At 43.5% G+C, this 26,672-nt stretch overlaps 1 protein-coding gene across 3 annotated transcripts in view; it reads right to left on the minus strand.

The window, feature by feature from the left end:
* Positions 1-1,731: 1,731 nt before the first annotated feature.
* Positions 1,732-26,672, minus strand: part of NUP214 (nucleoporin 214) — a 39,076-nt gene continuing 14,135 nt past the window's right edge. The window contains exons 18-36 of one of the 3 annotated variants that reach the window (XM_064727696.1): positions 26,261-26,364; positions 25,596-25,775; positions 25,054-25,139; positions 24,876-24,959; positions 24,293-24,529; positions 23,438-23,602; positions 22,878-22,989; positions 19,581-19,656; positions 18,807-18,915; positions 17,732-17,834; positions 16,139-16,212; positions 12,635-14,392; positions 11,153-11,223; positions 10,500-10,656; positions 9,054-9,203; positions 7,647-7,818; positions 4,311-4,453; positions 3,507-3,531; positions 1,732-2,826 (exon numbers count right to left, since the gene is read on the minus strand). In XM_064727696.1, coding sequence (XP_064583766.1) covers positions 2,793-2,826; positions 3,507-3,531; positions 4,311-4,453; positions 7,647-7,818; positions 9,054-9,203; positions 10,500-10,656; positions 11,153-11,223; positions 12,635-14,392; positions 16,139-16,212; positions 17,732-17,834; positions 18,807-18,915; positions 19,581-19,656; positions 22,878-22,989; positions 23,438-23,602; positions 24,293-24,529; positions 24,876-24,959; positions 25,054-25,139; positions 25,596-25,775; positions 26,261-26,364 — 3,840 coding nt within the window. In that variant the 3' untranslated portion in view covers positions 1,732-2,792. Of the gene's footprint in view, positions 2,827-3,506; positions 3,532-4,310; positions 4,454-7,646; positions 7,819-9,053; positions 9,204-10,499; positions 10,657-11,152; positions 11,224-12,634; positions 14,393-16,138; positions 16,213-17,731; positions 17,835-18,806; positions 18,916-19,580; positions 19,657-22,877; positions 22,990-23,437; positions 23,603-24,283; positions 24,530-24,875; positions 24,960-25,053; positions 25,140-25,595; positions 25,776-26,260; positions 26,365-26,672 lie in introns of all 3 variants that reach the window. The other 2 variants (XM_064727695.1, XM_064727694.1) reach the window with 2 other exon arrangements.

Genomic DNA, 26,672 nt, shown 5'->3' on the forward strand with positions numbered 1-26,672 from the left:
GTGTCCTGCTGCTGTTGAGCTGGGAGGGGATGGCAGGGCAAAACCCTTCAAACATGAGATTTAAGTAATTAATTTTTCTACCTCTGTGACAAAGCTATGGTCTGGCCTTATTTTACCAGAAAAAAGAAAGCTTTTTTCATCTTTGCTCCTTTAGCCTTCAAGGAAGCAGAAATCCCTGTTTTGGTCTCCCCATGGGTTTGGGGAGATCCTTCTTGTGCCTGAGGCTCCCCTCTGCCCACCACAGTGACACCAGCCCTGTGCTCTGTCACAGCACAGCCCTTCCAGCACTCGGCTTCCCACTGCCCTGAGCTCTCAGGGGAGGGGAAAATAAGTGTGTGCTTTCATTAGACATAATTAAGATTTTGCCTTTGATAAAAGCCTTGGAAGATTTCTGCTCATACTGAAAAAACCAGGAAAAAAAGAGGCACAGAAGGCAAAGCTCCTCCAGAAGAGTGGAGTGAGGGCTGCTGGTTACCCACGGATTAACCAGCATGGACAAACTGCTGAGTGAGACCCCAAACCTGGCTGGTCCTTGAATTGTTCCCCATCACCAGAGGCCACTTTTAGCAATGTGACACAGCTGTGACAGCCTCTGGCAGCCACCAAACCACTGCCACACACACACACTTACCAACTCCTTGAGTCATCTAATGAAAATGCAGATTTTCCAGAGCAGACTCTGCTGGGTTTTGTGCATATTCCTGTGGGCTCTTGGTCACGATCAGCCTGAGCTGCTCAGCTCCTCCAGCAGCTGCTATGGAAACAGGGAGCAGCACCTGCTTTTCTCAAGGGCACATAGTTCAGGGGGCTGGGCTGTTTCAGCCAGAATTTGGGAATAATTGCAAGAAAATGGATGTTCAGTCAGGGTCTGGGGTAGTTCTGAAGGCACAGGAGTTAAACAGGTACCAAACAGCAGAGCAGGGACACCCCCAACTGCTCCCATCATTCCAAAAGAGAAACTCTAAAAGGCTCAGCCTGCCAACACCACATTCTTACCAAGCCAATCTTCTCCATAGCAAGAGGCTTCTGAGCTATCTGGGGGAGCACAGCTGATATGGCCTCTGAGGAGGTGTCACATGCCACAGTGAGGGGAGATTAATGCAAAGAATTCAGGGTCAGTGGTTTGGGCCAGCTGCTATTTATAAAGAGGAAAGAAAGCACAACAGCAGTGTCACCTCTAGGCCTTAAGAAATGTTGTCTTGTCAAGGAGAACACACTGGGAAGGGATTCCAGGGCTTCAATCCATCTTCAGCTTTTCTTCACCTCCAGACCAGCCAGTTTGGGAATATTCTCCCTGTGCCAGTGCTGTGGTCCCTGGATCACCAGAACTCTCCCTGTTCCCCCAAAGGACTGGGAGGTTCCACCCAAATCCCAAAAGTGCTGCCTGTAACATCACCCATGGCACACCAGGTGTGAAATCCAGGGCTTATGGAACAGCCTTGGAGCCCATGGCCTTGCAAAGCCTCTCCACAGCTAAAAAAATTGCCCACATCTCTTCATTTTTAAAGGGAACCTGCCTTTAAACACAATTCCCAGGTGCAGAGACAGGAAGGACAGCTGGCTCAGCAAGGACAGGAGTTAGGAAAATATTTTTAGGCAGATTTGAAAAAACAAACAATTTCTTCAGGAACTGTTGAAAAATATAAGTAGTTTATAATGGATATGAAAACAAGAAGTTACCAATTATTTACAATTCCCAAAAATGATCACATGTCCACCAAACCAGAAAATGTCACCGGTCATCATATCATATGAAAAGAAAAAAAGAAACAATAGAATGTTTCTGCTGAAAACAGAAAATGCAGAACTCCCCAAAACATCCTAATAGGAGCAAGGAGAAAACCCATCCAATCTGCTAACACAGGAGCTGCTATTTCAAACATGTTATCCACAGAGGTTTCATGGAGGTCAGATGCATCAAATACAAAAAGTGTTTGGCCAGAAGTCTTTGGGGCATTCTTTAAAAAAATTGTTTAGTATGTTCAAGTATAAACACATGAGAATTTCACAAATGAAATTGACTAAAGCCAAAAGCTACAGGAAAAAAACCAAAATCTCATCTCTGTTAGAAAACAAAATGTATCCAACAGCAGAATCCAACAACCAAAAGCCAAAAAAAGCAAAATCACTAATGGCTCTAGATGGAGGTCATGTGTCTCCTTCCAGGGCCAGAAGTTTTCCCCAGAACCTGAGTTCCAATTTTTGAGTTCTGTAAGATGTACAGAAAGGTAAAAATAGGAGAGCTTTTCCTTCCCACCTCTTTGCTGAATGTTACTGCCATGGGAACGTGCTCTGCACGCTGCCAGCTTCTTCCCAGATAATTTCCTATTTCTCCACCAAGCCTCTGGCTCACACATGACTCAGTTTCAGCACTTCACTGAGATAAGCATGTGCCCCATCCTAGACTTAAAATTAGCAGGGCAAACCTCAGCCCCTTCTTCAGAGCCTGGGATAATCATGCATTCTATTAATGAAAAATGTGCTGGTTTATGTCAGGAACCAACTGGAGCTTCTCCCTTGGGTAGGCAAGGGATGGACAAGAAAAAGCTGAGCTCAGCACACATCCATCTCCTCTTGATGCAGGGAGATAATAAACCCTTCCACCACAGAAAACATCAAGCCAGATAAAATAGTTTAATATAGAGCAAGAGCAAGTATTGCATAAAAATAAGCAAAATCTTTTTCTTAAAAAAAAAAGTCTGAGAACTCGTATTTAGAAGAAAAGCTGGTTGGGTATCAATCATGTGGGTGACTCATGAATGCAGGAGCTACAGGAAGAGTTCAGGATGTCCCTAGCTTCTCCATCCACTAAATCCAGAGGAAGATCTGTGGAGCAAGATAAAAAGAAAACCACAGCAGTGAGTGCTAGAGCCTCCCTCAGGCAGCATTAATTCAGCAGATCTCTCAATCAAACCTGCAGTCTCCCTAGTACCAGGAGCTTTTTATGAGAACACACAAGTATTTCCAGCCTCTTTTACCTGAGCCTGCAGCAACACACACTGACTAGATATAATTGTGCTTATTCTAGAGCCTGCCATCTGCAGAGATCCATGTTCTCTCTATCTGACAGGGAAACAAAGTTTAGGAAACTTGCTGGAAGGGATCCAGCCAGGCAGAGGCAGAGCAGATGACAGAGTTAACCTTTAACTGTAAATCATCATCTCACTTCAGCCACCAAAGTACCAATTTATCTCATTCCTTGTTTCAACCAGATAAATGGAGCAGACTCCTGATTCACACACACAGCTTGAGCAGAGAGATCATGTCCCTGAGAGGTGGAGAGGGAGCACGATTCAAGTGGAAATTTTCTCTTAAGAGACAGGTAAACCTCTCTGGAAAGCTCACATCCAAAGCCTGGACTTGGACCTCTGAAGCATCACCAAAATGGAAATCAGAGCTAATATTTAAATGCTATTTTGAGTGTTTGCTCCTGTAAACCATTCCACTCTTTATTCTGATTCAATTCCTATTTTTAAGGAAGAGTTAAGACACAAAATGGTACTTACGTGTTAGGTGATCCAAAACCAAACCCTGAAAGAAAAGCAAGATAGAAAAATAGTTGGTAAAAGGGAAAATGAATGCTTAGGATTTGTAGTAAACGTCCCCTCCCACACACAGAATGAAAAATATTTCTTTCCTGCCTTAGGCCAGGAAAAAAGCGATGGGCAAACAATGAAAGTCAAATCTCCATCTACAAGAGAAGTGACTTGCCTGCCTCCTGAGAGAGCTTGGCTTTCACTGCTCATCAGCCAGGTCATTCATTAGCAGCCCTGCAGACAATGTGCCTGCTTTGCTCCTCTCTCCCTGAGCTGCTTTTTTGAGGTTTGTGCTTAATGCAGGCCCCTGGTGTCAGGCAGCCACCAGGGAACGTGGCCCTGCCTGAATCACTGTGGCTTCACTGAACTGCAGCACAAAAACATTTGGCTGCTGGTGCTCCAGCTCAATTTTTCAGTGCATATTCCTCTAACACTAAGCACTTACAGCACAGATACCCAAGTGGGTACTGAAGAAATATTCCTTAATTCTCAGTATTTTCCTGGGAGGAGAAAGAGCAGCTCCAGAAAAAGGGGTGAAAAGCAATAATCAGATGGGGTGTGCAGAGCAGTGGTGATGTGCTGCCATTGCACCCAGCAGATCAGTGATGAATTAGGAGCTGAAGGCTGAGAAGGTGCTGTACCCCATCCTGCACCTCCATCCTCCTGGACATGGTGCCTTCCCTACAGCACCAGGCAGATTTTTGAGAATTCCCACCCAATTTCCAGGGAAAACCAGAGACATGGGGATGTTAGGGTGATTTTAGCCTCTCCTACCTCCTCCACCTGTCCCAAAAGCTGAGAATCCACTGCTCTGGGTGCCAAAGCCTGTGCCCTGCTGGGACAGGGAGCCAAAGGTGGGAGTGTTCTGGTTTGCCAAGGTGCCAAACGACGCCGTGTTGTTACTGGTACCACCAAACCTGCAGGTTTAAAGAGAAAATCTCAGTTTGCAAACATCATCTCATTTACACTGGAAGTTTGTCCCCATGCCCATGATAACAGTGCACTCCTTAAATGAGGATACATCAAAAGGTGGGACCAGCTGATATGAATAATTGTTCATTTTGGAAAGATTTCCTGCTTTGGGAGAATATTGTACATAGCAAGGTCTGTTCAGCTCCCATTCCTGACACACACCAGGCTAATATGTTCATGCTCACACACAGGGTATGTTTTCAAGTGCTTGGAAATACCAATTCCAGCCATCAAATGGAATATTTTAATTCACCCCTGTGTGTGGTTCTCACCAAAAGCACAGCATTGCTTCACAAACAGGGCAGCAAAACACAGAATTGGTGTGAGCTGCTCAAAGCCAGAGCACAAACCAGAGCCCAGATTCTCAAATTTCACAGGGTACCTTCCCCATTGCCCAGAAATGTGCAGATTTCTCAATTCCTTTCTCCCCCCTGCCCATTTTGAACCATACAAGGTTCCAGTGCTTCCCTGAAGATCTGCACCAACTCTAACTAATCACTCCCCTAATTGCCTTTAGGGACTGAAATGAGAAACACTTTTATATAAGAAAATGTCTCTTTCTCCACCCACTCTGTCCAACCAGGCAGCACAAAGCTCTTGGTGTGACACACTAATGAGACCATGACATGCAGTGTTTCTCTGCCCTTCCTTCCATCCTGAATAGAAGAAATGTTCTTAAAGAACGACCTTCAAATTTAACTTAAACTGGGCAAAATGCAGATTTCCAAACGACAAGCTCTGCTAAAGCTCTGCAAGTGCACAACAATCCCAAACCCCAGCCTGAGCAGAGCTGGACATGTCAGAGTGTGCCAGCTCTGCAGGGCTGTGCCTCACACAAACTCCTGTCATTTCTCACTTCAAACACAACCTGACAGCACGTTAACCCACCTCTCCATCCATCCACATCTAGGAGACTTGAAAACACCCAAAACACAGAGCTACATCAAAAGCTATCTCTGCAGACAAAAGACAGCCCTTGTAGCAATGTGACAAGCAATTCACCTGGCAAAGGACATCACCTCTGCTGTCCCAGACACTGCCAAGTGTGCACACTGCCTCCACAGACACCAGGGGCAGCTCAGTGACTCTGCATCTCTGCTCCTGCTCTGCCTCCTCACCTCTCTGAACCACAAATGTGCTTTTCTCAGGAAAAGCAGAAGAGATTTTTTTAAAAAAGAAGATTGGGTGATGTGTTCAGAACAAGAGGTTTTAGAGTGCTCCATCTTCTCAGGACCATGCTACACCACAAATCCTGTCTCCCTTGTGTAAGGAAGAGGTGAAAAGAGTGACAAGAAAACTTGTGGTTCAAACTGCTCCCTTCAGGCCTGTTGGAAAGGCTGCACACAGTTTAAGTAAGAAACAACTTAATATGGACAGATTTTTTTCCAGACACATAAAAGACATGAAATGCAGTCATTGCCTGGTAACAACTTAATCCAACCTATCTTGCCCAGATTTTCAGGTCTTTTGTAAAGCTGCTGTGCAAAACACAACTGAGATGCACTTGAGGTTAGTTTATAAAAGCAAAACATTATTTGCCCACCAACAGTTGGAACTGCAGGCTCCGAAGAAGTGTAGTGGTTTCTATTTCTGATACCCCCATAATTTATTGAGTGATGCACATTTTTCAGAATTGAAGCAGTATGAATCACATGTATTTAAGTCAGCAGAGTATTCTCAGGAACTGGGAGCTAATACAACACCATGTACTTGCAAGTAACTTCTTTGGAATTGGGATTTTTAAAGTTTCAATTCAAGAGAAAGGCAAAAAGGAAGTCTTGCACAGATGCTACATTATACTGCAGAATTAAACTATTGCTCAACATTTTGTGGTGAGATTTAGATTTCTATAAAGATGCCTGGGAATTTTGCACACTCTTTTAAAGTTTTAAAAATCAACATCATCAGGGAGCTCTGAAAATATCAGACTGAGTCTGTACCTTTCTAGTAGAGAAAAAATTGTCAAAGCTTCCCACAAGTGAAGTCACTGAATTATCTTTCTTGAGTCTGCAGACTGCTTATGCAAGCCCTCTTTTCCATCAACATGCTGCTTGTTCTGAATCCCATTTTATCTTTAAGCTCTCCATGTTGTCACTAAGCAGATCCAGTCTCAGTACAAAATCCTGCAGCACAGTGGCTGGATGTTGGAACTGAACAAACCAGCAGTTGATTTAAGCTAAGTCATCCCTACAAACACATCTTCCTTTTAAGATTTAATTAAGCTGCCTGTATTTTCACTTTCCAAAGGGACTCCTCAAGCTGCTGCACATTCTGGACAGCAGGAGCACCTGGCTGAAGCCTGCCCCAGCCCAGGGGTACCTGCCCACACCTCACAGGAATTATTAACAAGTCACACTTCTGGATGCTCCCCCGTGCCTTACATAAGGGCAGTTCCTCCTGAAACCAGACAGAGAGACAAACACTTGTGAAATTTATAAACACCAAGATTGGGGAGACATCCGGTTTCCTCTCCTCACTGGAAGTTTTTCTCTTTTTAATTGGCTCTGTTCAGTCTGACTGTAACTGCAGCACAATGCTCAAGAACTGCATTTGCTGCCTCCTGCAGAAGCTGCTTGGCAAGGTTTGGAATTGTGTATTTGCTGAACAAAGCAAGCAATGATGTGCTGGTGCCAAGCACAGGCCTAGGGGACACAGGAACAGGTAAAAACAATCAGGGAGGGATAAATATGAAGAGCTCTGGGAGCACAGACTGTTACAAGTGCCTCATCCCACAGGTGAGAGAACAGCCTGAATTCTCATTAGCATCTCTAGCCCAAATCTAACCAGAGGATAAAGTGTCTGGACAGAGTAACAGATAACAATAATTGTTATTTTCTTTGCTAAGCATAGTTTGTAGCCCTAGATTTGCACACAGAGAAAACACCCCTGCATTTCCTCACACAGTTATAAGCTGACATCTCTAAAGCTAAAGATTCAACAGGAGTTACCAGCATTACAATGCTCCCGCTCATTCTTTGAGGTGCAAATTTTAGTTTTATACCTTAATATTTTTGTCTTTTAAACAAAACCAAGGACAGTTTGAGCTTACCAGCCAACGACAGAACATATTCCTCATGTCAGAGCAGAGGTAACCAAGCAGAACCCTGTCATGCAAGCAGGCTGTTTTCCCTGGCTTACCCAAATCCTCCAGCGCTGGCTGCTGCCGTCCCCTCGCCGAACACTTTGCCTCCCGTTGAGCCCAGAGGGCTTGAAAAGGTTGGGGCTGAACCGAATGCTGGCACCCCTCCAAACCCAGGGGATCCCCCAAAAGTGGGAGGGCTGCCAAACACTGGAGCAGCACCGAAGCCACCTGAGCAAAACAGAGGCAAAAAAAGGGGACAGGAATATCACATAAACAATAAGGCAGAGAGAGAAAACAAAGAGCAGCTTTCCAGGTAGGTAATGGGGTGTGCATCCTATCATATGGACATCAATTTATGGAATTAATTCCAATCTGCAGGGTGTTCTGTTGCAAGAGACATGGGTAAGAGAAGTGCCTGAATGCATGAAAGGAAACTGCAACTGGCAAGTCTCCCCCATCTCTGAAGATCAGAGAGTAATGCAAACTTGGGTTTTAAGTGATTCAAGGATGCAAAAATTCAGGAGGTAGGGTATGATTTAATTCTGGTTTAAGTGGTGGAAACTAAAATGGAAGGATTAAATGCCAGGTCAGTGGAACTGCCTGCAGGGAATCCAGAACTTATCTCTGCTCTTGGCAATTTCTGTTCAGGGGTTAGCTGCCTCCTGCAGCTCTGAATGGATTTCTACCCAGATTATTTCTTTCTATGTTCATCTGCTGATATTACTGGCCTGTTTCACTGTGGAACATGAAGGACACCTGCTCTTTTATTTGACCAGGGATGAGGATGGGATACCACTGCACCTTTTAATACCCAGGGTGAAATTCCAGTCCATGCCAAGGTAATGGATACTGTTTGGCTGTAAACACAAAAGGTCTGGAAAAAAAATAAATGCTAGGCCTGAATTATTTAAATGCAGATCAGATATTTTGTTACCTCTATCTCTAGGAAGTTAAGAGCATTTATCCCAGGGGCTGAAGCTTTGGTCAGCAAACACTCTCTTTAGCAATGTATATTAACATTTTTCACTTTCCTTTTTCCACTATTTTAAGTAGTGATATGGGGATAAGAGAGGTTACAAAACCCAGAGCAAAGCTTGTAAGATAATATTCCAAGGACATATCTAAAATAAGAAAAATGTATTCAGTTCCATGTTCTGTACTCTTAACTTTACAGAACATAAGACCAGAACTGAATTATACAGCTCTCAGCTCTTAAAGTGCAATGGGAATTTTTGGAATCAACACCTGAGCAAGTGGTGTACTGGATACTGCATAAGAGAGTAAAATTCAGCCTTGGACCCACCAGTTAAAGCTCCACTCACTCAGCCATTTGTTATTTTTCATTTATTGTTCAGAGACAATTCTTGTCCAGGCACCGAGTCCAGGCTGCGCACAGCTCAGTGCAGAACAGCAAATATCTCCCAGACAGTGAGGGCTGTCCTAGTGGGTGCTTCCCAAAGTACCTGCTTTGTTTGGAGTGGAGAACCCAAAGCCTTGGGAGGCCACACTTCCACCACCAGAGCTGAAAGTGCCTGTAGGCTTCTGCTCTCCAAAGGAGGAGCTGCCAAAGCCAAAAGTCTTTGCTCCGCTGTTTCCAAATAAGCTCGAAGAATCTGGGGAGATGAAGAATATTTATAAACAGACAATATTCTACACTGCACTTCATTAGCTGAAGCAGGAGAAAGGAAAATGACTTCTCTTTCCACAAGCCCCAAGCACACAATGAACATCACACTGACAACAGCACAGGGAGAAGCCAAGTTTTCCCTAATTCCTACAGGACTTTGTAGTTGCACCAAGATCCATTCTGGATCTGATAGACCACTAACAAGCCTTTATTGCTGCAATCTAGTAAATCACCAGGAGGGATGATTTGTTTAGATGCATCCTGTGCCCCAGTCAGTAAAAGACAATTCCTCAAGTGAGAAATCCCAGCAGCTACAATCAGTTTCTCCAGACAACACAAATATCAGCAAACCACAAATTAAAGGTTCTCAGCTGTTTTGGCAATGCTCAGCATTTCTACACAAGATTATCTAACAGGACCTTAAAGTAGGAGCCAAACTTCTCCAGCCTTACTGAGAAATAACTCATTTTTTCATCCTTCATGAGCCTACAGGGAGTTTTTGCATCTAGAGGCAGGACACAGAACAACCAAAGCTTTTCTCTGGTGAACCATCTGTTTTGTTTCATCACAAACCCCAGAACTGCATTAAAAGATTAAATTAGCAAGGTTAGAAAACTGACCTCAACCATTAATCCCAATGGATCATTAAAGATGTAATAAAATAAATGGATTTTCTCTTTTAAGGCTTGAAGTGCTACTTCTAACCACTTGCAGCACTAATTTTACAGCTTCCCTTTGTTTCCCAACTTTCATGTTCAGCCACTGCTTCCCCCTCTTTGTGCTTCCTACCTGCCTATCCATATGTCAGAGCAAATTCTGATAAAGTACCTTGCATGTGCTGTATAAAGACATTAATTTTTAGGTAGAGGTTCACAAAAATTCTCTCCCTCTCATATTGATTTGTTGCAATTTTTACAGTCCTAGGGCGATGAGAGATGATCAAAGCTTTCTAACTTCCAACCAAGTCGGAGGCAGAAATTCAGTGACAAGAATTTTGAGTATTTCATTTTAAGGAAGGATTTGGACAAGAATTCTCTACAGAATATAGATATTATTCACACTTCTTGCATCTGCTTGTTTGTTTCAATGGCTCCCCTACTTGTTTTCCATAAACCTAGAAGAAAAATTCTGGATTACACATCACACATGCACTGGTTACTCCCTCAAAGCCTTTCATATTAACACAGAATTTACTCAAAAACAACCAGCAGAGAAGCAGATGGGCTCACAAAAAGCAGATGGAAATCACAGCACATTTTGTATTCTTGTTTTGTTCACTTACTCTGGGAAGCAGCAGATCCAAATCCTCCACTGGAGGAACTGAAGGGATTCTTGTTGGCTGCATCCTGGCTTGGCTTTCCTCCCAAACCACTGAAGAAGCCTCCACCTCTCCCACCACTTCCAGCTCCAAACAAGCTTCCACTGGAAGAAGATGGCTGCTAGAACACAAAAAAAAGGACAAAAAAGGGATTTAAGCAAAGTCAAAGCAGCACGTGTTCCCCCCAGGCTGCTTTGCCTGGGCCTTTTCTCTGGATGTCTGAAGGGACTGACAAACCAGCCAGCAATCACCTTCCAAAATGGAATGCCATGAAATTTTATTTAAGTCTCTCTTAAATCTCGTCCACAGCACAGAATAATGCCTTTGAGACTTGCCCTACACTTGCCCTACTTTCCACATGGCATGGAATAAAGGCAGGAGACTCACTGCATCTATCTTATCTTGCATGTGATAAAATGTTTGTGTCTCCATGCCCCCTGCAGTATTCATGCAGATGCTGCTTTGGTGCTTACCACAACAGCAAATACCTCCAGTACAGACTGGGACACATTTTATTTAACATATCAAACTATATTTTAAAAAAATACATCAGAAATAGGGAACCCTGATCAAGTCCCCCACATGTAACAGCCCTACAAAAAGCCATAAATACTTGCCTGGCCAAAGACAGTGCCTCCAGTATTTGCTGCTTGCCCAAACACAGAACCTGTGTTACTAGAGCCAAAACCTAAGAGAAAAAAAGAAAAATTAACCACTAAAACTATTACCAGAGTGTAAGACCAGGACAGGATAAAGACAGGTCTTCCATGCCAAAACACAGGGATATAAATGATATTACCAAACATATCTAGGCTGGACATATACAAAGTATATGCCAACACACAAATAATAATTTACACTGAAAGTTTATACCAAAATCATTCTCATTCTCTCTTTGGCCAACTTAAAAACAGATAACAGAAGGCCTTTTCACTTGTGGGATTGTTGCTAACACTAAGAGAACAGGATTTCTGTTAACATGGCTACAATAACACTGCAAGTCGTGCACAAGCACTGGAGCATTCTGATTGCCCTTGTGTAAAGAGGATCTGAGCTTTGTTACCTGAAGACTCCTGTTAAGGATAATGAAATGTTTTGATTAAAAAAAGAACTCCCCTTTCCATTTCCCAGTTCACTTAAATCTGCCTTTTGTAATAAAACTTGCATCTCTATAATTAGGAACACCTTTCTCGAGCAGAGTTCACTTCCCACCATTTAACTGTTCTCTGCTACTGTAGTTAAAATGAGCAAGCAGTTGCCTGTAGTGCCATCATTTTTAATTAAATGAACCTAATTAGTTTTTCTTCTTTGGAAATACATGCTCTCCATTATTACTATGCACTTGTCACTTTTCCCTGGGAGCTCTCTGAAGATTGTACAGAAAAACCTTTGGAAAAGCCCCAACAATATACTGAGCATGTGGAGAACAAAAAGGGACTGACCAAGGAGGTTTGGTCTGTGCAGGAATCCAATTTAACTGTGTGGACAGGTAGCTGATACTCCTGTTACTGCTATATTTAATTTTGAGATGGTTCCAAATGCAGAAGTGGATTTAAGGGATTTTTCCCTGCAAACCCATCACTTTGAGGGCTTAATTTTTTTTTTTTGGCCATCCCAGCTGATGACAGAGTGTTACACCTGGCTGTACATCCTCTGTTGCATGTGTTCAGTGCAGGCCACTGAGGGAAGTGCTGCATCTGTGTTTATTCATTGCCTTGGTTATGGTCCCAGAGCTGCTCTGCCCCTTTCGTGCAACAATTTACATTTCCAGTTATTGTGCAACAGGCAGGATAATATGTAATTCAAAATTAAATTAAGGTAGACTTTTAAGTATAAAATGAAGGCAGGACTGGCTGACAAGGCTACATTCAGAAGCCTGCTGATGAATAGTGAAGCAGAGCAAAAGCTTCTTTTGCTCCAACATTAGTCTGCTTCTCACATCCACTGCAGCTTTTGTTCTTACTAATTGAAAATAAAACAGAACCAAACAAAAAAAATGAGCCCCATCAGGTGCAACAGGGGGGAAAAAGGCATTAATGCCATCCTGCTTTCCCCAGTGACACCCTCCAAGCCAGACAGTGCCAACACTCTGCTCTTACCTGAGGCCTGGCAGAAGCTGAAGCCAGCAGAGGACGTGGTGGTGGTGACAGCAGCAGTGCTCCCAAACACAGATCCCCCCTGCCCAAAGCCAGAGCTCTGCCCAAACACAGGAGGGCTGCTCTGCCCAAAGAGCACCCCCCCTGTGCTGGCAGGCTGCCCAAAGGAGAAGGAGCTGGCACTGTTGGTGCTGGCTGGGGCTCCAAAAACATTCCCACTGCTCGAGGCTGCTGTGGAAGCTGCTGGCTGGCCAAAGGCTGGCATTGTCCCAAAGCCAGACTGGCTGAAGGTAAAGCCACTTGAAGAACTGCTTGCAGGTTGTCCAAAGACTGGTGCTTGCCCAAAGGCTGGCTGGCCAAAGCCTCCCGTGGTGGTGGTGCCAAAAGCAGAAGTACCAAAGGCTGAGGTGGCAGCCTGGCTGGTGGCAGTGGCCGTGGACAGAGTGCTGGTGGGGAGCTGCCCAAAGGGAGAGGATGCTGTGGTACCTGCTGGGAGCTGTCCAAAAACTGGGGGTGTGGAAGGAGTGGCAGCAGCTTCCCCAGCAGGCTGGGTAAATGCTGAGCCAGAAGAGCTGGAACTCGGTGGCTGAGAGAACACTGAGGAGCCTGCAGACGTGGGGGCAAACACAGAGGCACCAACAGCCGGACTCTGCACACCTGTAGTAACATCAGAGGTGGCAGCCAGAGCACCTGTGGCTTCTGCAGGAGAGGCAACACTTGCTGTGGAGGTTGCTGCTGACACATTCTGATCTGCTGGGGTGGCTGTGGAGACAGCAGGAGGCACTGGGGCCTTCAGATCACTGGTGGAGGTGGGAGCAGCCACGGGCTCAGGGGCAGGAGGTGCCACTGTGGCCCCAGAGCCCTCTGGGACGGTGTCCCCAGCTGTGGCCTGGGGTAAGGCTGGCTCTTTTAGTGGCTCTGAGAGCTGTGCCTGGGGCTGTGGCACTGCAGCTGAAGACCCAGCTGCTCCAGCTTCGTTTTCAGATGTTTTTTCTGAGCCAGGTGGTAATTTGGCATCCCCTGCAGACTTACTGGAAGTTGCAGCAGGGACAGCAGTTTGTGATGAACCTGAGAAACCTCCAAAGGAGAGGGATGTCGAAGCAGGGAGAGTAGAAGGGGCAGAGGTGGAAGTGCTCATGCTGCTTGTTTGCTGAATACCAAATGAAAAGGTGGGTTTGCTGCCACCAGAGCTTCCAAGATTAAACATCCCAGAAGAGCCTGTGCTGGTTAACTGCACATTGCCAAAGAGACTGCCCGTGGCACTGGTGCTGATGGACAGGGGTGCTGTGCCAGCTGATGTGACTGAGGTTGAAGCAGCTTCTCCAGCTTTTCCTAAAGTCAGGGGAGCAGTAAAACTAAACCCAGAAGATATTGTAGACACTTTAATTGACTGTGTTCCTGCAGCACTGGTGGATGGTGCTTTACTGGTGGTCTTGGCATTATCATCCACTTGACCAACCCGTAGTCCTGAGAAGCTCCCAAGAGTTTCCCCAGCTAGGTTGCCCTGAAACAAGTGATCTCCTGGTTTGGATGGAGCAATATCCAACTTGCCAGAGGTTGTGGGGGGAGCAGAAGATGATGTTGCAGCAGCTTTGGTTGACTGGGTGCCATCTGCTGAGGAGCTACTTCCTACTACACCTCCTGGAGCACCTGCTGGTTTGTGGGACCCAAACACAAAGGAGGAGGCCTCAGGAATTGCTCCAAGTTTGGAACTCCCAGCAAACAAAAATGAGTCTGGCTGGGCTGATTCTTTTGCAGGAGCTGTCAGTGAGAGAGACAGAGGAAACAAACTGAGTTAGGGTATGCAAAGCTCATTTATCATTCTTGCAATAATGGTCCGTTTTAGTGCTTCACAGACTGTCAGTGCTCTTGCCTCAAAGCTATAAAGCCTCTGTCCATCAGGTAACTGCAGCCTTCACATCCATTCAGGACACAACAGTGACACCTGAAGCCTTTATGGCCAGGGTGGCAGTGACAAACACTGTTAGTGTCACATCACAGCCTCCACTTAACCATCCTTCTCTCTGAGTACAGACACTCCAGCCTTTGGCTCCTATTTCTTTTTCAGCAGTTTGATAAAAACATGAAAGACCTGGTTATTACAGATCATTTTCTACTGACACCACTCTCACCTCTTCTTACTTGGTTCAGGTAAAAAAATACCTGACATTTACTACAGCACTTTCTTTTTAAACCAATGGCTCAGAACAGTTAAGGTCATAAAAATACTTTCTGACACTTGAAGAGTTTTCCACAAAATCATATCTTTCTTTACCAATTCAGCTATTTATAGACCACCAAGCAGTTTTGATACAGCTTGTTTTCAGCTTTGAAAAACTAGAGAAAAACTCTCAAAGGTAATTGCCTGCCCTCCATTTCTAACCTACACTGCTGTCCAACAGGGTGAAACTGCTAAAGTTTTAAGGGAGACTGAGCTAGTTTTATTTAATGTACTGTCATTTCATTTCTGTGCACCAAATTCTGACCAGAAAACACTTCACTGGTGTTTGGACAAAGAACAGGAAATCTTCATGGAGCTCAAACAACAAAGAGCAAAAGTTTCTTACCAGATCTGGTATTATCTTTGTGTTTTCCTCTATATTAAGTATATTTAAGTGACTGACATTCAATAATGTAGCTTTATTTTCCTCCTGAGGCCCTGAAATTACATTCTGTAGTTCTTTCATTATCAATTAGAGAGACAGAGGTGCTCCTACCAGCTCACAGAACAGAGTGAAGTACCTGCCCTCACACAGTGTTGTAGTTTACAAGTCTGCCTCCTGTACCTCCCACTCCTGCTTCATCTCTGTTATTTACCTAAGCTTTTATGTTCATCTCCAAATTTTAAGCCCAGCTCATTCTCTCTGCTTAACATCAAGAGTGTCAGTAGCATTACTGTAGCTGTGATGTCTAAGGATAGAAACAAGCCAAGATTTGTAAGAAGAGGTGATATCTTTTATCAGAGGAACCAACAACATTGGGAGCAAATTTTCTGACTGTATGATCTCATCTGCAAGACTGAAATTAAAGGCAGAAAGCTTCAAAAATATTACAAAGCAGATTTTATCAGTTCCCTTTGATGAGACTCAACAAGGTGGCATGGAAAGGCAGTCTCTGTATTGTCACTCCAATTTTGGAAGCAACACAAAGGCATTCCAAGCACTTCCCTCTGATTACTAAATGCTCAGTGGATAACAGTTCTATGTCAGTCCACCTCAGCAACCTTAAATCTACAGATTAAAAACAGCAGAGGAAATGACTACAGATGTTACCCTTTTCATAAACTAGTGCCTCCTGAATGTTCTTGGCAACAAATATTTTGCTTAATTGAGGGGTGGGTGGCCCAGATTTCTGTGTATTACAGGGGAGAACCCAGCATGTGTATGAAATGCTATTGCAATTTTAGTAATAGAAGTGCAACATAGAACAAGAACCACATGGATTAGGAAGAGTAAACACTCTGTTAAGAGGGAAGAGATGCTGTTTGCACAACTCTCCCAGACTAACCTTGTGAGGGAGCGAGGCTGGCAGGAGTCTGTGATGAAGCAGCTGATGTGACACCACCAAAATTAAATACAGGCCTAGGAGGAGAGGGGAGAAAGGGAAAGAATGACTTAGCTCAAAGTGCTGAAATTTCCAACCATATGATGAGCACAACTCTGAGGCTCAGATTTCCAGTACAGACTTGTACAAAGCCAGGCACACAGGAGCAGTTTCTGCAAGAATTAACAGCAAGAGAGAAGCACACACACACACTGTGCTCCATTTGTTCCCTCTCTGAAAAGGCTTCTAGAAGGTTAAAGAGAGTCAGGGTTCAAAGTTCTTTTGACCACCCTCATCCTTCCATGTTCTTTCCTTTCTGTTGTGTATTTCTTCCTCATGCACCAAAACCTGATGGATTTGGGTGAGAGGAAAAACCACAGAGGTAACTAGAGTTTGAAAGAGCTAAAAGGGAAGAATCAGTGCATGTGCAGAAGGGAATGACTGGATACAACCATCCATCAAAAAGGAGACCACTCATAGCAAGACAAAAATGAAAAGTTATCATGACTATTTTACACTGAAAATGTTTTGTCTTGCAAAAATACTGTGATCTTTCATAATGAGTCTTGCAGAGATCTTCATTCCCTGAGGCTTTTTAAGCTTTCTCTGATTCTCAAAGACCAGCTGCTGATACAGAAGTCAGGCCATGGGACTAAGACATCACTGACAACAGCACTGTATTTAGCATATGGTTTACACACTGAGGCACTGCACATGGGACAAAGGCAGGGTTGTTTGCTTTTTGGATCTGAATTTCCATCACTCAAAAGGACTCTTTTAGCCCTCTGAAGAGCCCAGCAAGGCATTTGGGTGGTATTCACTTAAAAAATGTGCAGAGAAATGGGTAAGACTGGAAGAAACCACCCATTTGAAAGTGTGTGTATTCTGAAATACTTAATGTTGCCAACTTCACAGAGAAAATCACTTGAGTAGACCAGTAAACTTGCAGATCTTCAAACAATCATTCCTAAGGAATCATCCCTCTCCCCTAAACAAAAGATATAACCAAATAAACATTTTTGCTCTCCCTGAAATTCCATAAGAGAGATTTCAGAGTAACTGTATGTTCATAACATGTGCCTTGCTTTGTGTTATTGTTATGTAACAGATATCACCAGATGGCTTGGGGCCCCTCTTGTCACCTTCATGAACTGATTACTTTTCCAAGCCAAAACACAGAATTTGTTCTGCTGTATTAAAATGAAGAAGTAATTCAGTGAGTGTGACCATCAGTACATATTTCAACTCCTAACAGGGAATTTGTTTATCAGTAGATAAAACCCAAAAGTAAGCCAGTCATCCTTTACACTTGATTAGTTATACACTGAAAATTCTCAGAGCAACATGATATTGTGTCAGAGTCTCAAGACCTTGAGACCTCAGTCAGGCTTCCACAAACAAGGTCTTCAAAGGACTCTGGTACAACCCCTGCCCTCCCAGCTTAACATTTGCAGGTGCCATTTTACAGTTCTGCACAGCTTGTAGGCAACACCTGCTGTAACAGCCAAAACTCATATTTAATGCCAACCACAAAGAAATTTTAATGTTCATACAGACCCTGTAGAAGAAAACAAGGACGTTTTGTTAGGCTGTGAAGTTGTTGCTTGCACTGATGTCACAGTAGAAGAAACAGCTGTAACTGTTTTTACTGTCCCTTGTCCTGTAAGTTACAAGAACAACAAATAATTATACTTTTCAAATAAATTTACAAATTAAAAAAAATAAACAAGGCATCCTGTCATCTATCTATTAGAAAAGCAGGGATTAGCTTGCACGCACGGTCTGTAATTTAATAAATTTCTAATAAAAAGGAAGTGCTATCAAATTCAGGAGCTGACATTTTCAATAAACCAAAATTTAGGAAGCATTTGCCAAGTCAAATATGATTCCTAGCTATTTTTACTGCTTCTTACCCCTGGCTAAGAGGCAACCTACATCCACGGATTAAAGGCAAAAGACCAACAGAGATGGATTGCAGACATTTATGCAAGAGGCTTATAAAACCATGTCCAATGCAAGCATTATTATCTAATACACATTAAAAATCAATTGCTTCCTTCCCCTAATGTTTCCTCTTTCCCTGTTCAGTTGAAAACTGAGCATTCCTTTCTTTAGAAGCTTCCCAACTCCATGAGATTGATCCCTGTGTCTGAAGTGGCTCTGAAGTTGGTCCTACAGCTCAATGTTCAACAGATCCTGCACAGGAATTAGATCAAGCTGGTTCAGGTACTCCTATAATGCTGTGTGGCTAAAAATCAAATCAGCACATTTAAAATCAGCAGGATTTTAATGTTTTAAAAATGAGACCTGCTTTTAATTTGCTGTCAAACCACAGTAGCCTTGTGGAAGATGTGCTTTCAGCATTCCCTGATAAGAGTTACAAGCCCTGAGTGCACTCTGAACATGGAATTGTGTCACTAAATTCTAGATGCAGGAGCAGACAAAACACAGGGAGTATAGAAAACCACTCTCCAGCACTTCTGTACCTTTTTTTTTTTTTACAAATCCTCCCCCTCAAGACTGGCACAGCAACCTCTCAGTGGAGGCAAAACTCTTCTCCTCAGTATCCTCACTGTCTGGACTGTGCACCCTGACATCTTGCAAGAGACATCAGCTTTTATTTCCAACTTACCTGAGCTCTTGCTGCCAGATGATGTTGGAGCAGCTGTGGATGCCACAGGAGAGGGTGCACACACAGAGGAAGGTGGAGTCTGGCTCTTCACTGAGCTTGCCAGAGATGTCTAAAAACACAGCACCACTTCAGGTCAGTGAAGTCTGTCCATTAACAAAGCTCCTTCTGACTTTGGTTTGCCATTATCAGAGTCATGCAGTGACTTAAGAATAAAATAGAGGTGGGTGGCTGCAGCACTTGGAAGAGCTCTGCACTCTTGGGCCCATTATGCCTTGACACTTAAATAGAGGGTCAGTCCTCAGACTTTTCAACAAGCCAGCAAGCCTCTGTGGGCAGCAGCTCAATGATTTCAGAGGACAAAGACTTCTGCATTGGGGTTTTTTGATGCATAGATATAAAACCCAGCAGCTTGTCAACTATTAAGCAATATTTTCAGTAGAATAACAGGGTAATAAAGAACTCTCTTCCCTGATTTCCTGTAACTTTCTTTTTTTTTTTTGTGAAACTTAGTTGTAGCTACATAATACAGCTTCCTTTGCTGTTAGCTGCAGCCATCACTGCAGCAAGGCTGTGGCCATTAGAAAGCTGCATGTCTTCAGAAGTGAGAAAAGACAAGACATAACATAAGATATGCCTGACACCACACTGTCAAGGTCACAGATACAGAAATGGTTTGTCAAGAATGCAGGGCAAGCTATGAAAATGAAACCCCCAAACTCTGCTGAGCATGCCCAGGTAAGTATTGCACAGGGAAAGGGCTCTGTATCAAAATACCTGTTTAGCTTGATTTGTAGCAACAGTTGCCAAAACTTGATGGACTGCCTGGGCTGCAGAGTGAGGTACAGATGATCTTAAAAAAAAATTTAAACAATTATATGAACAACTAGTCTGAAAGAGGATTTCCTCTCCTCTCAGAAAGCCCAGCTCCCAGAAGCCTTGAACAACAGCCACTATTAAAGATTCCACACACAACTCCAAAAGAACAAATCTGATTAGAGAATAAACCTCTTAAATGAATCAGCCACATTTAACAAAGGAAGTCTGTAAATGTGTTTAAACCTCTAGACTGAAATGATCAAGTCTTCTCCAGACACTCTTGTCTCTGAAGAGTCAGGGCTTTCTATTTTACAGGGAGTTGATGAAAAATCAGCAGGTAAGGGGATTACAATTTTATGCCTAGTGGATAACAAATTTAAGCAGCTTCCTCCACAATGTGGAGTCCAGACACGTACATGCAATACTTAGAAATGCTGAGTAAGTTGGGAGGGGGTGGAGGGAGCATTTCCTGTCTTTGAAGTGCACTATAAACACTGACAAAGTCATGCAAAGAACTGTGATAAAATTAATCTATATTCTACATTGTAAATTTGGTATTTTTGACCATGAAATAAAAACCCCCAGACAATTGCTGCAGAATGGCAGCATCTCATGGGCTGCAGGATCTGACCTTGGCACTGTGGGGCACCAACAAATCAAATCAGGGCAATTTGGGAACAGCCAACCAGTTTTGGCATCTCAAGGCTGTGGCCCACCAGGTTCAGAAGCTTCACTGGCCAATACCAGAAGATTTCAGAAACTTAAATTCAACCATTATTGCATTCTCTTGGTGGCAAAGCCCAGCTTTCTTACCCAGGCAGGTTCTTTCCATCTTGACTTGGACCAGAAGTTCCCTAAGGCAATAACCAATCTCTGGCTGAGGCTGCAAATCCCAGACAGTGAGCAAATTTGGGCATCCAAAGTTGTCTGTCTGCTAAAGCATGAGGATTCCCAAACTGCATTTACTGTTTGGTCAGCTGCAGGCCAATTCACAGGAATTTTCTACCATATTCCAAAGGAAGAGGACACAGATATGACACATTTTGCATGGACATTTGGTCTTGGATATGGTTTCATGCCTTAAACAGCTTTGCTTTACTAGAAAGTCCTTCTTTCCTTCCAGCCATGAGTACTCTCTCTACATTGCCTGCCCTGGATTTGCCCTCTGCCCAAAGCAGAAGTACAGCACACAATGAAAACTTCAAGATTAACACTGGAAAGAGTTGGTGGTGGGATGGTGCAGGTGTAGATTTCAAGCTTATACAGAACAAAAAAGAGAACATCAGAAAGTCTGTGAAATTCATGAGAGGGTGGGACTTGATCTCAACATCACTTGACAATGCTGTGAAAATGCTGAGTTTGACTTCAATTGTGGAGAAAGGATTATCTTTTCACTGAAAACTGGACTGGGACCACCAACACACCCAGGCCACTGAACAACTGATAACAACTGAAAAATCATTCCTGCTTACCAACCAAAGAGTGTGCTGTGGCAGCAAAACACAGCCAGGATGTCTGAAGTAGCAAAAAGTGGTGAATTAACTTTGCTGGGTGAATGCTCTTCATTTCAGTGCTGAATCTGACTGGCAAGCATGGCTCATTTGGGTAGAATTTTTAGAAAGTACATTTTTATGAGGTCAGCTATAAAGTAAAACTGTAGAAAAAGCCTCCAAGATATCAAGCTAGCTGGTGCTCTATAAATTAGAGATATCAATCAATACTGACAGTCTAAAACTACTTGAAAGTAAGACAGGTCTTTAACTACAGTTCAATTGAAAACCAATCTCATTACTTATTGCTCACTCACAATCTTCTCTGTGCACAGACAGTACTTTCTACTTTCTTTCATCATAGTTCTGATGAAACAGAGGGTGGAAAACTCTTCCTGGTCACAATATTACTTTTAGCAAAAAAAATTCCCAAGTAGAGCTGTCTATAAATTTGACTTTCAAAAAATGTAGCAATTCCCCTCCCCACTCCAGTTTATCACTTTTAGGAAGAAATAAAATAGCAAAAAGCACCCAAGCTGTTTCTCAATTAAAATGCAAAAGAAACCATGAAGTAAATGTCAAGGTCTCCAGTTGAGTAGCACCACTGTGAGACTGTTCCCTTTCTAAAAAGCTGAATCAAAGGAATTCCACCTTTTTTAATTTGACAGTGAAGAGTACACACAAATGTGTGAAAGCCAGTAGTGATGCAACAACAGCAATTGTTCCAGGAGCTGCACATACAGCTCACTGTTACGTGGATAAAGCATTTGCAACTTTGAGATATGTGGTGAATTTATCCCTCTTCTTGCACTAAGCCCAACTTTGCACAGACTTCTGAGTACTGCCCTGAACTGGCCATGCACTGCCCTGGTCTTAAGCAACAGCATGAACTTCAAGCAAAGACAGCTCCAAGGTCATTACAATGACAGGGAAAAAGCTTAGTCCTAGGCTGGTGACAGAGCCTGTGATAAGGAAGAAATCTCTGGAATGAGCTGAGCTGGCTGCTGTCTGCAGGAAGCAGAGTAGGGAAGCCAAGTGTTACAGCTAACTCACAAGAAATGGTAACAAATTCAAGGTTAAATACCAGAAGTCAATGTTCCTATGTACTCCTGAGGAAGAGCCCTGCAGCTCTGAAAGGTTCCAAAGGGACTGACCCCTAGTGACACCCAACCCTTCAGTCAAAATTCTGGTGTCAAAACACTTGAGACAAGTTTCCAGAAAAGCCAGAGCACAGTTCTCCCTCCCTTCAGGGGGTGAATGTGGGAACAGACAGAAGAGGCATAACTCCAGAGAAGGTTCTCTCAGCAAAGGATGACAAAGTAGAAGGAAAACATCTGGACAGCCTGAAGTCACAGACCACACTCAGTGACACAGGGCTGCAATTCCCCCACTGAAAGAGGTAGAACAGAGGTAGTGATTTGAGAGATACCAGGGCCAAATTTCATATTAGCAATAAAACCACTGAATCCCAAAAGCAGAGGATGCACAAAAATGCATTTCACAGACAAATGGAGAAGGAGGTTAATACTGGTCTCATCATTTGTTCAGGACAAGCCATTAGCAATTCCTTGAATGACCTGGTAAGATTTTTCTTTCTTTAATTCTTTCTTTCAATCCACAAACCCAATATTCTTGTCTAAATGCACCCACTTCAGATCTTACACAGCCAGACTCAGTAAAACACTGCTACTGCTCCCCACTGGCAGATGTGCTCCAGTGTAGATGCTACCAAAGGGCACCAGAAAGAGGGGCAGCACTCACTCACCCTATAACTGCAGAGACTGCACTGCTGGAGAGTGCACCAGACTTGAGCTCTCGAACATTCACCACCTGAGGAACGTTCTTCAGAGTGGATTCAGTCAAGGAGGTGCTCACAGCTTGAAGGAACAGGAAAAAAAAAAAGACAAAAAAAAACAGATGTAAAGAAAAACTCTATATTAAGCATTTCATTTCATTCAGTATGGCCTGAATAATTCCAAGAAGGTCCATCCAAGATTCTAGAACATATATAGTGTACCTGGCCTGAAATATTTGGAACCTCAGATTTCATTAAGGACAAAAGAAGTGGGCAGCAATCTATATAGTTGGTACATTTACCAACACTGTAACATTTTTTGTTAACAGAAATGGGAGTTTCTCAGTTATTCTGTACTAGCAGCTTACAGGAAAAAGGAAGACAAAGGAACTCTGGATAGCTCAGAGGTGCAACAGCTACAGATGTGTGCCACATTTTGTTTGATGATCTCCTCCTTTGAGAGCACTAAATCCCTGTGAAAGCCCCATTCAGTGCTCAGAGGTCACTTGGGCAATTAGCCATCCTTTTACCTGGGGACTGGTTAGCAGCCATCTGCCTCTGCAGAGCTGCAGCAGCAGCTGCTTGTGGGGCTGGAACAGTGACAGTGGGAGCAGGGGCTCCATGCTTCACAGTCTTTGTTGCAAGCATTGTACTGTCTGCCCCTTGTGGGATGATTCTGTTTGAAGATGCAGGCACTAAAAATAAAACAAATTAACAAAAGTATTAGTTAAATGTTTCTATATAAACCAGGGAGTCTTTGGAAGCCTTTGCTGAGCTGCAGTTCCTCTAAGTGCACAGCTTCCTTCTGACAGGACTCATGTGCAGGCCATTCAAATAATCAACACAATCTGTCCCTGGCAGATTTTGGTATATCCCAAGGAATTTAGTAAGTCTCAATAGATGTAATTTCAATACATTAGAGGATTTCCAATTTGCTGTAACAGACACTTCTGCTGACACCTTCTTTTTCTCTCTGGCTGCAGAGATTAAAGAAACTTCTCTTGCCCAAGGAAAACTGAGTGTATGCAAATGCAGCTCTTACTGAGATTTGCTGGGCTCAGACCTCCTAACCCTGGCCACAGATGCAGCAGTACTCCAGTTTCTTAGGCTTTGGGCAATATTTTGCTTTGGGCTGCAATTTGAAAGAAGCAGGCTATCACAAAAACACAATCAGTGAGTCAAGGTGGTTTAGTGCCTTTAGCTCAAGTTCATGAGGTTACAAAGCCACTCTGTTACTGCTCCTGGGAACCTGGCAAAGTAAATCTGCATCCTGCAATCTCCTTTCTCCAGGGCCTGAAGCACTGGCAATGGATAACACAGGAGTCAAAGCTACTCACAAGATCACATTGAGAAGAGACACTGCAAACACAACTCACACAAAGTACCCAGGGAGAGGTGCTGTTTCCCAAAGGATGGAGACTGAGCCATCAAGCCAGGCTGGATTGAGGGAGTTCGGACCACGGGAGCATGACGAGGGACCTGCACTGGGGCAGCCTCTTCTTCCTGCTCCACTGCTTGGGAATCATCATTCTCCAGTGACTGGGAAACTGAGGATGTTGAGCTGACTTCATCCAAATCTTCATAATATCTTGTGGACAAGAAGGCAGATCGGGACAAACTTGCTGCAACATCAGAACCAAAATTCAGTATTAAGCTGAGGGAACCATCCAGTGTAACAGCCATGATAAATGCACCCTAGGACAGTCACCTATTGGCTTGTTTAACTCATGCATTTAAGATTTGATTTCTTAACTGCCTGCAAAGGCAGCCTTCAACCAGAGAGCAACTGAAGGCAAGTCCTCCTGAGAGCAAATGGGAGAACAGAAAAGGGCAAGTAGGAGTTGAGTAATCAAAAGCTAATTTCTGGTCTTGGTCCCACAGCAAATAAGTCACCCTCTCAGAAAGACTGAGACTTTATAGAAGTGACTACAGAAGTATATCAGACTTCTATAGTCACTAAAGGCTTACCTGGAGCTGTAGACCTAATTGGTGGAGTTTTCCTCTTGGCTAGAAAATTCCTCAGCTGTGCCTGCTTCACTGGGGATAACTTAGCTGGAAAATGGAAGGCAGTTATTAGTCTACAGTCAAACTGCAAGTAAAAAAAAAAAGTAATTCACATTTATGGCAGGAAGAAAGGATAAATTACCAGGTGCTTTGGGCAGAGGTTTTGCATGTGATTTCAAAGTAGTTTTCATCAAATCGTTGCGCAGGCTTTCAAGGTCACTGTCAAAACTGGGACAAGGCAGAGCAGTGAAAAAACAGCAGCAGAAAAAAGAAGCCTACCAAAGCAGGAACAAAACTGGGCCAAAGTAGCCACTAGAACCACTGGCATATTTAGAAGAACAATTGGCTCCTCTAGATACTGTGTGATGCACCTTTAACTATTTTGGAAACTTCAACAGTCATTCAATTCTTCCCCTGAAGTCAGACAGACAACCAGCAGTATCTCAGCCTGGAGGCTCAATTATCCCATTTACTAAAAAACTCTTTAAACTTTTAGGGGAAATTTCTGCTAAGCATCACACAGTGTCCAAGAACCCAACCAATGAACTTCTGTATTACCTGGGCATGGTTTAGTATAATCTTCAGAACATCCTGTCCTCCCATTCCACGCCCACAAAACATCATTGTCTGGAGGATGCACATTACTGGGGGCAAGAGAGAGGGAGGAATTCATGTTTCACACACCTCTGAGCACTGTTGAGAGGGGAATCACTGGGAACACTCCACTGAGATGTCTGGTTGTAGAGGCGCAGCTGCTGCAGGCTGTTCACCAGGTGGTTCAGCCTCTTCCTCTGCTGGTTGATGATTTCCCGGTTGTTTGCCAGGGTGTTGAACAAAGTCTCTCGCTCAGGGACTATCAGACGCCTGCAGAGACCAGACCAAGAGACAGGGACAAGGATCCTTCTGTGCAGCTGGGGCACAGGCAGCAAGCAAACACCAATGGTTTAGTGGTTCTGGCTACTGAAACTCAAAGTCGGGCACCAAAGCAGCTCAGTTCATTTCAAATAAGATTCCTCCTTTGAATGTGCTGCCAGTTTATTTCTTTTTAAGATATTTTATCTGTTAGAAAGGTTTAATTAGCTGCCATCAATGAATTTCTGCAAAGCTTACAGTTTGTTTCTACAAGCACTATTTACACTGTACAGAGACACAACAAGCTTATAACATGTACAAAGCCAGAGAGTCTGAACCTATGGCTCCCATTAGGTGTCTGAGACAAGCTTCAGTCTCAGATCCCTCAAAAAAAAAAAAAAATCAGACTTTTAAACAGAAAAAGGTCTTTGTCTGTTGATTATAGACTAATTTCCAGTTCACAGATGTAGTTCTACACTCCAGTTTTAGTTACTTACTTCTGCTTTCTCTTCTGTTCCAGGTGCCGGTCCCACTCCAAATCCAGGACATCGTTCACGTCCTGAACAGCAAACTTCACGTACTGGTGCAAGCGCCGGATTTCCTGCCATGAAAAATAAAGTGAGCTTTAAATTCATTTCAGAAATCTCAGCTGAAGAAGATGAAGACTCTTTGGGCTCATTCAGTCCAAGCCATAGAACACTTGCCTGTATTTCTGCCCGGAGAGTTTTGCCAGCACAACAGAACCCAACATGGTGAAAATTTATGTAACAATCAATAGGGTACACATTGTCCAGGGTTTGCCCTGGACATTTCACCTCAGCTCTCAACTAAGAGAAATACTGTCCACAATATTTGCAAAACACTGCCAAGTCTTTACAAAAAGGATTTTACAAACACAAGGCATTATAC

Source organism: Zonotrichia leucophrys, chromosome 17 (assembly GCF_028769735.1).
Source record: "Zonotrichia leucophrys gambelii isolate GWCS_2022_RI chromosome 17, RI_Zleu_2.0, whole genome shotgun sequence".
NCBI classification, from domain to species: Eukaryota; Metazoa; Chordata; class Aves; order Passeriformes; family Passerellidae; genus Zonotrichia; species Zonotrichia leucophrys.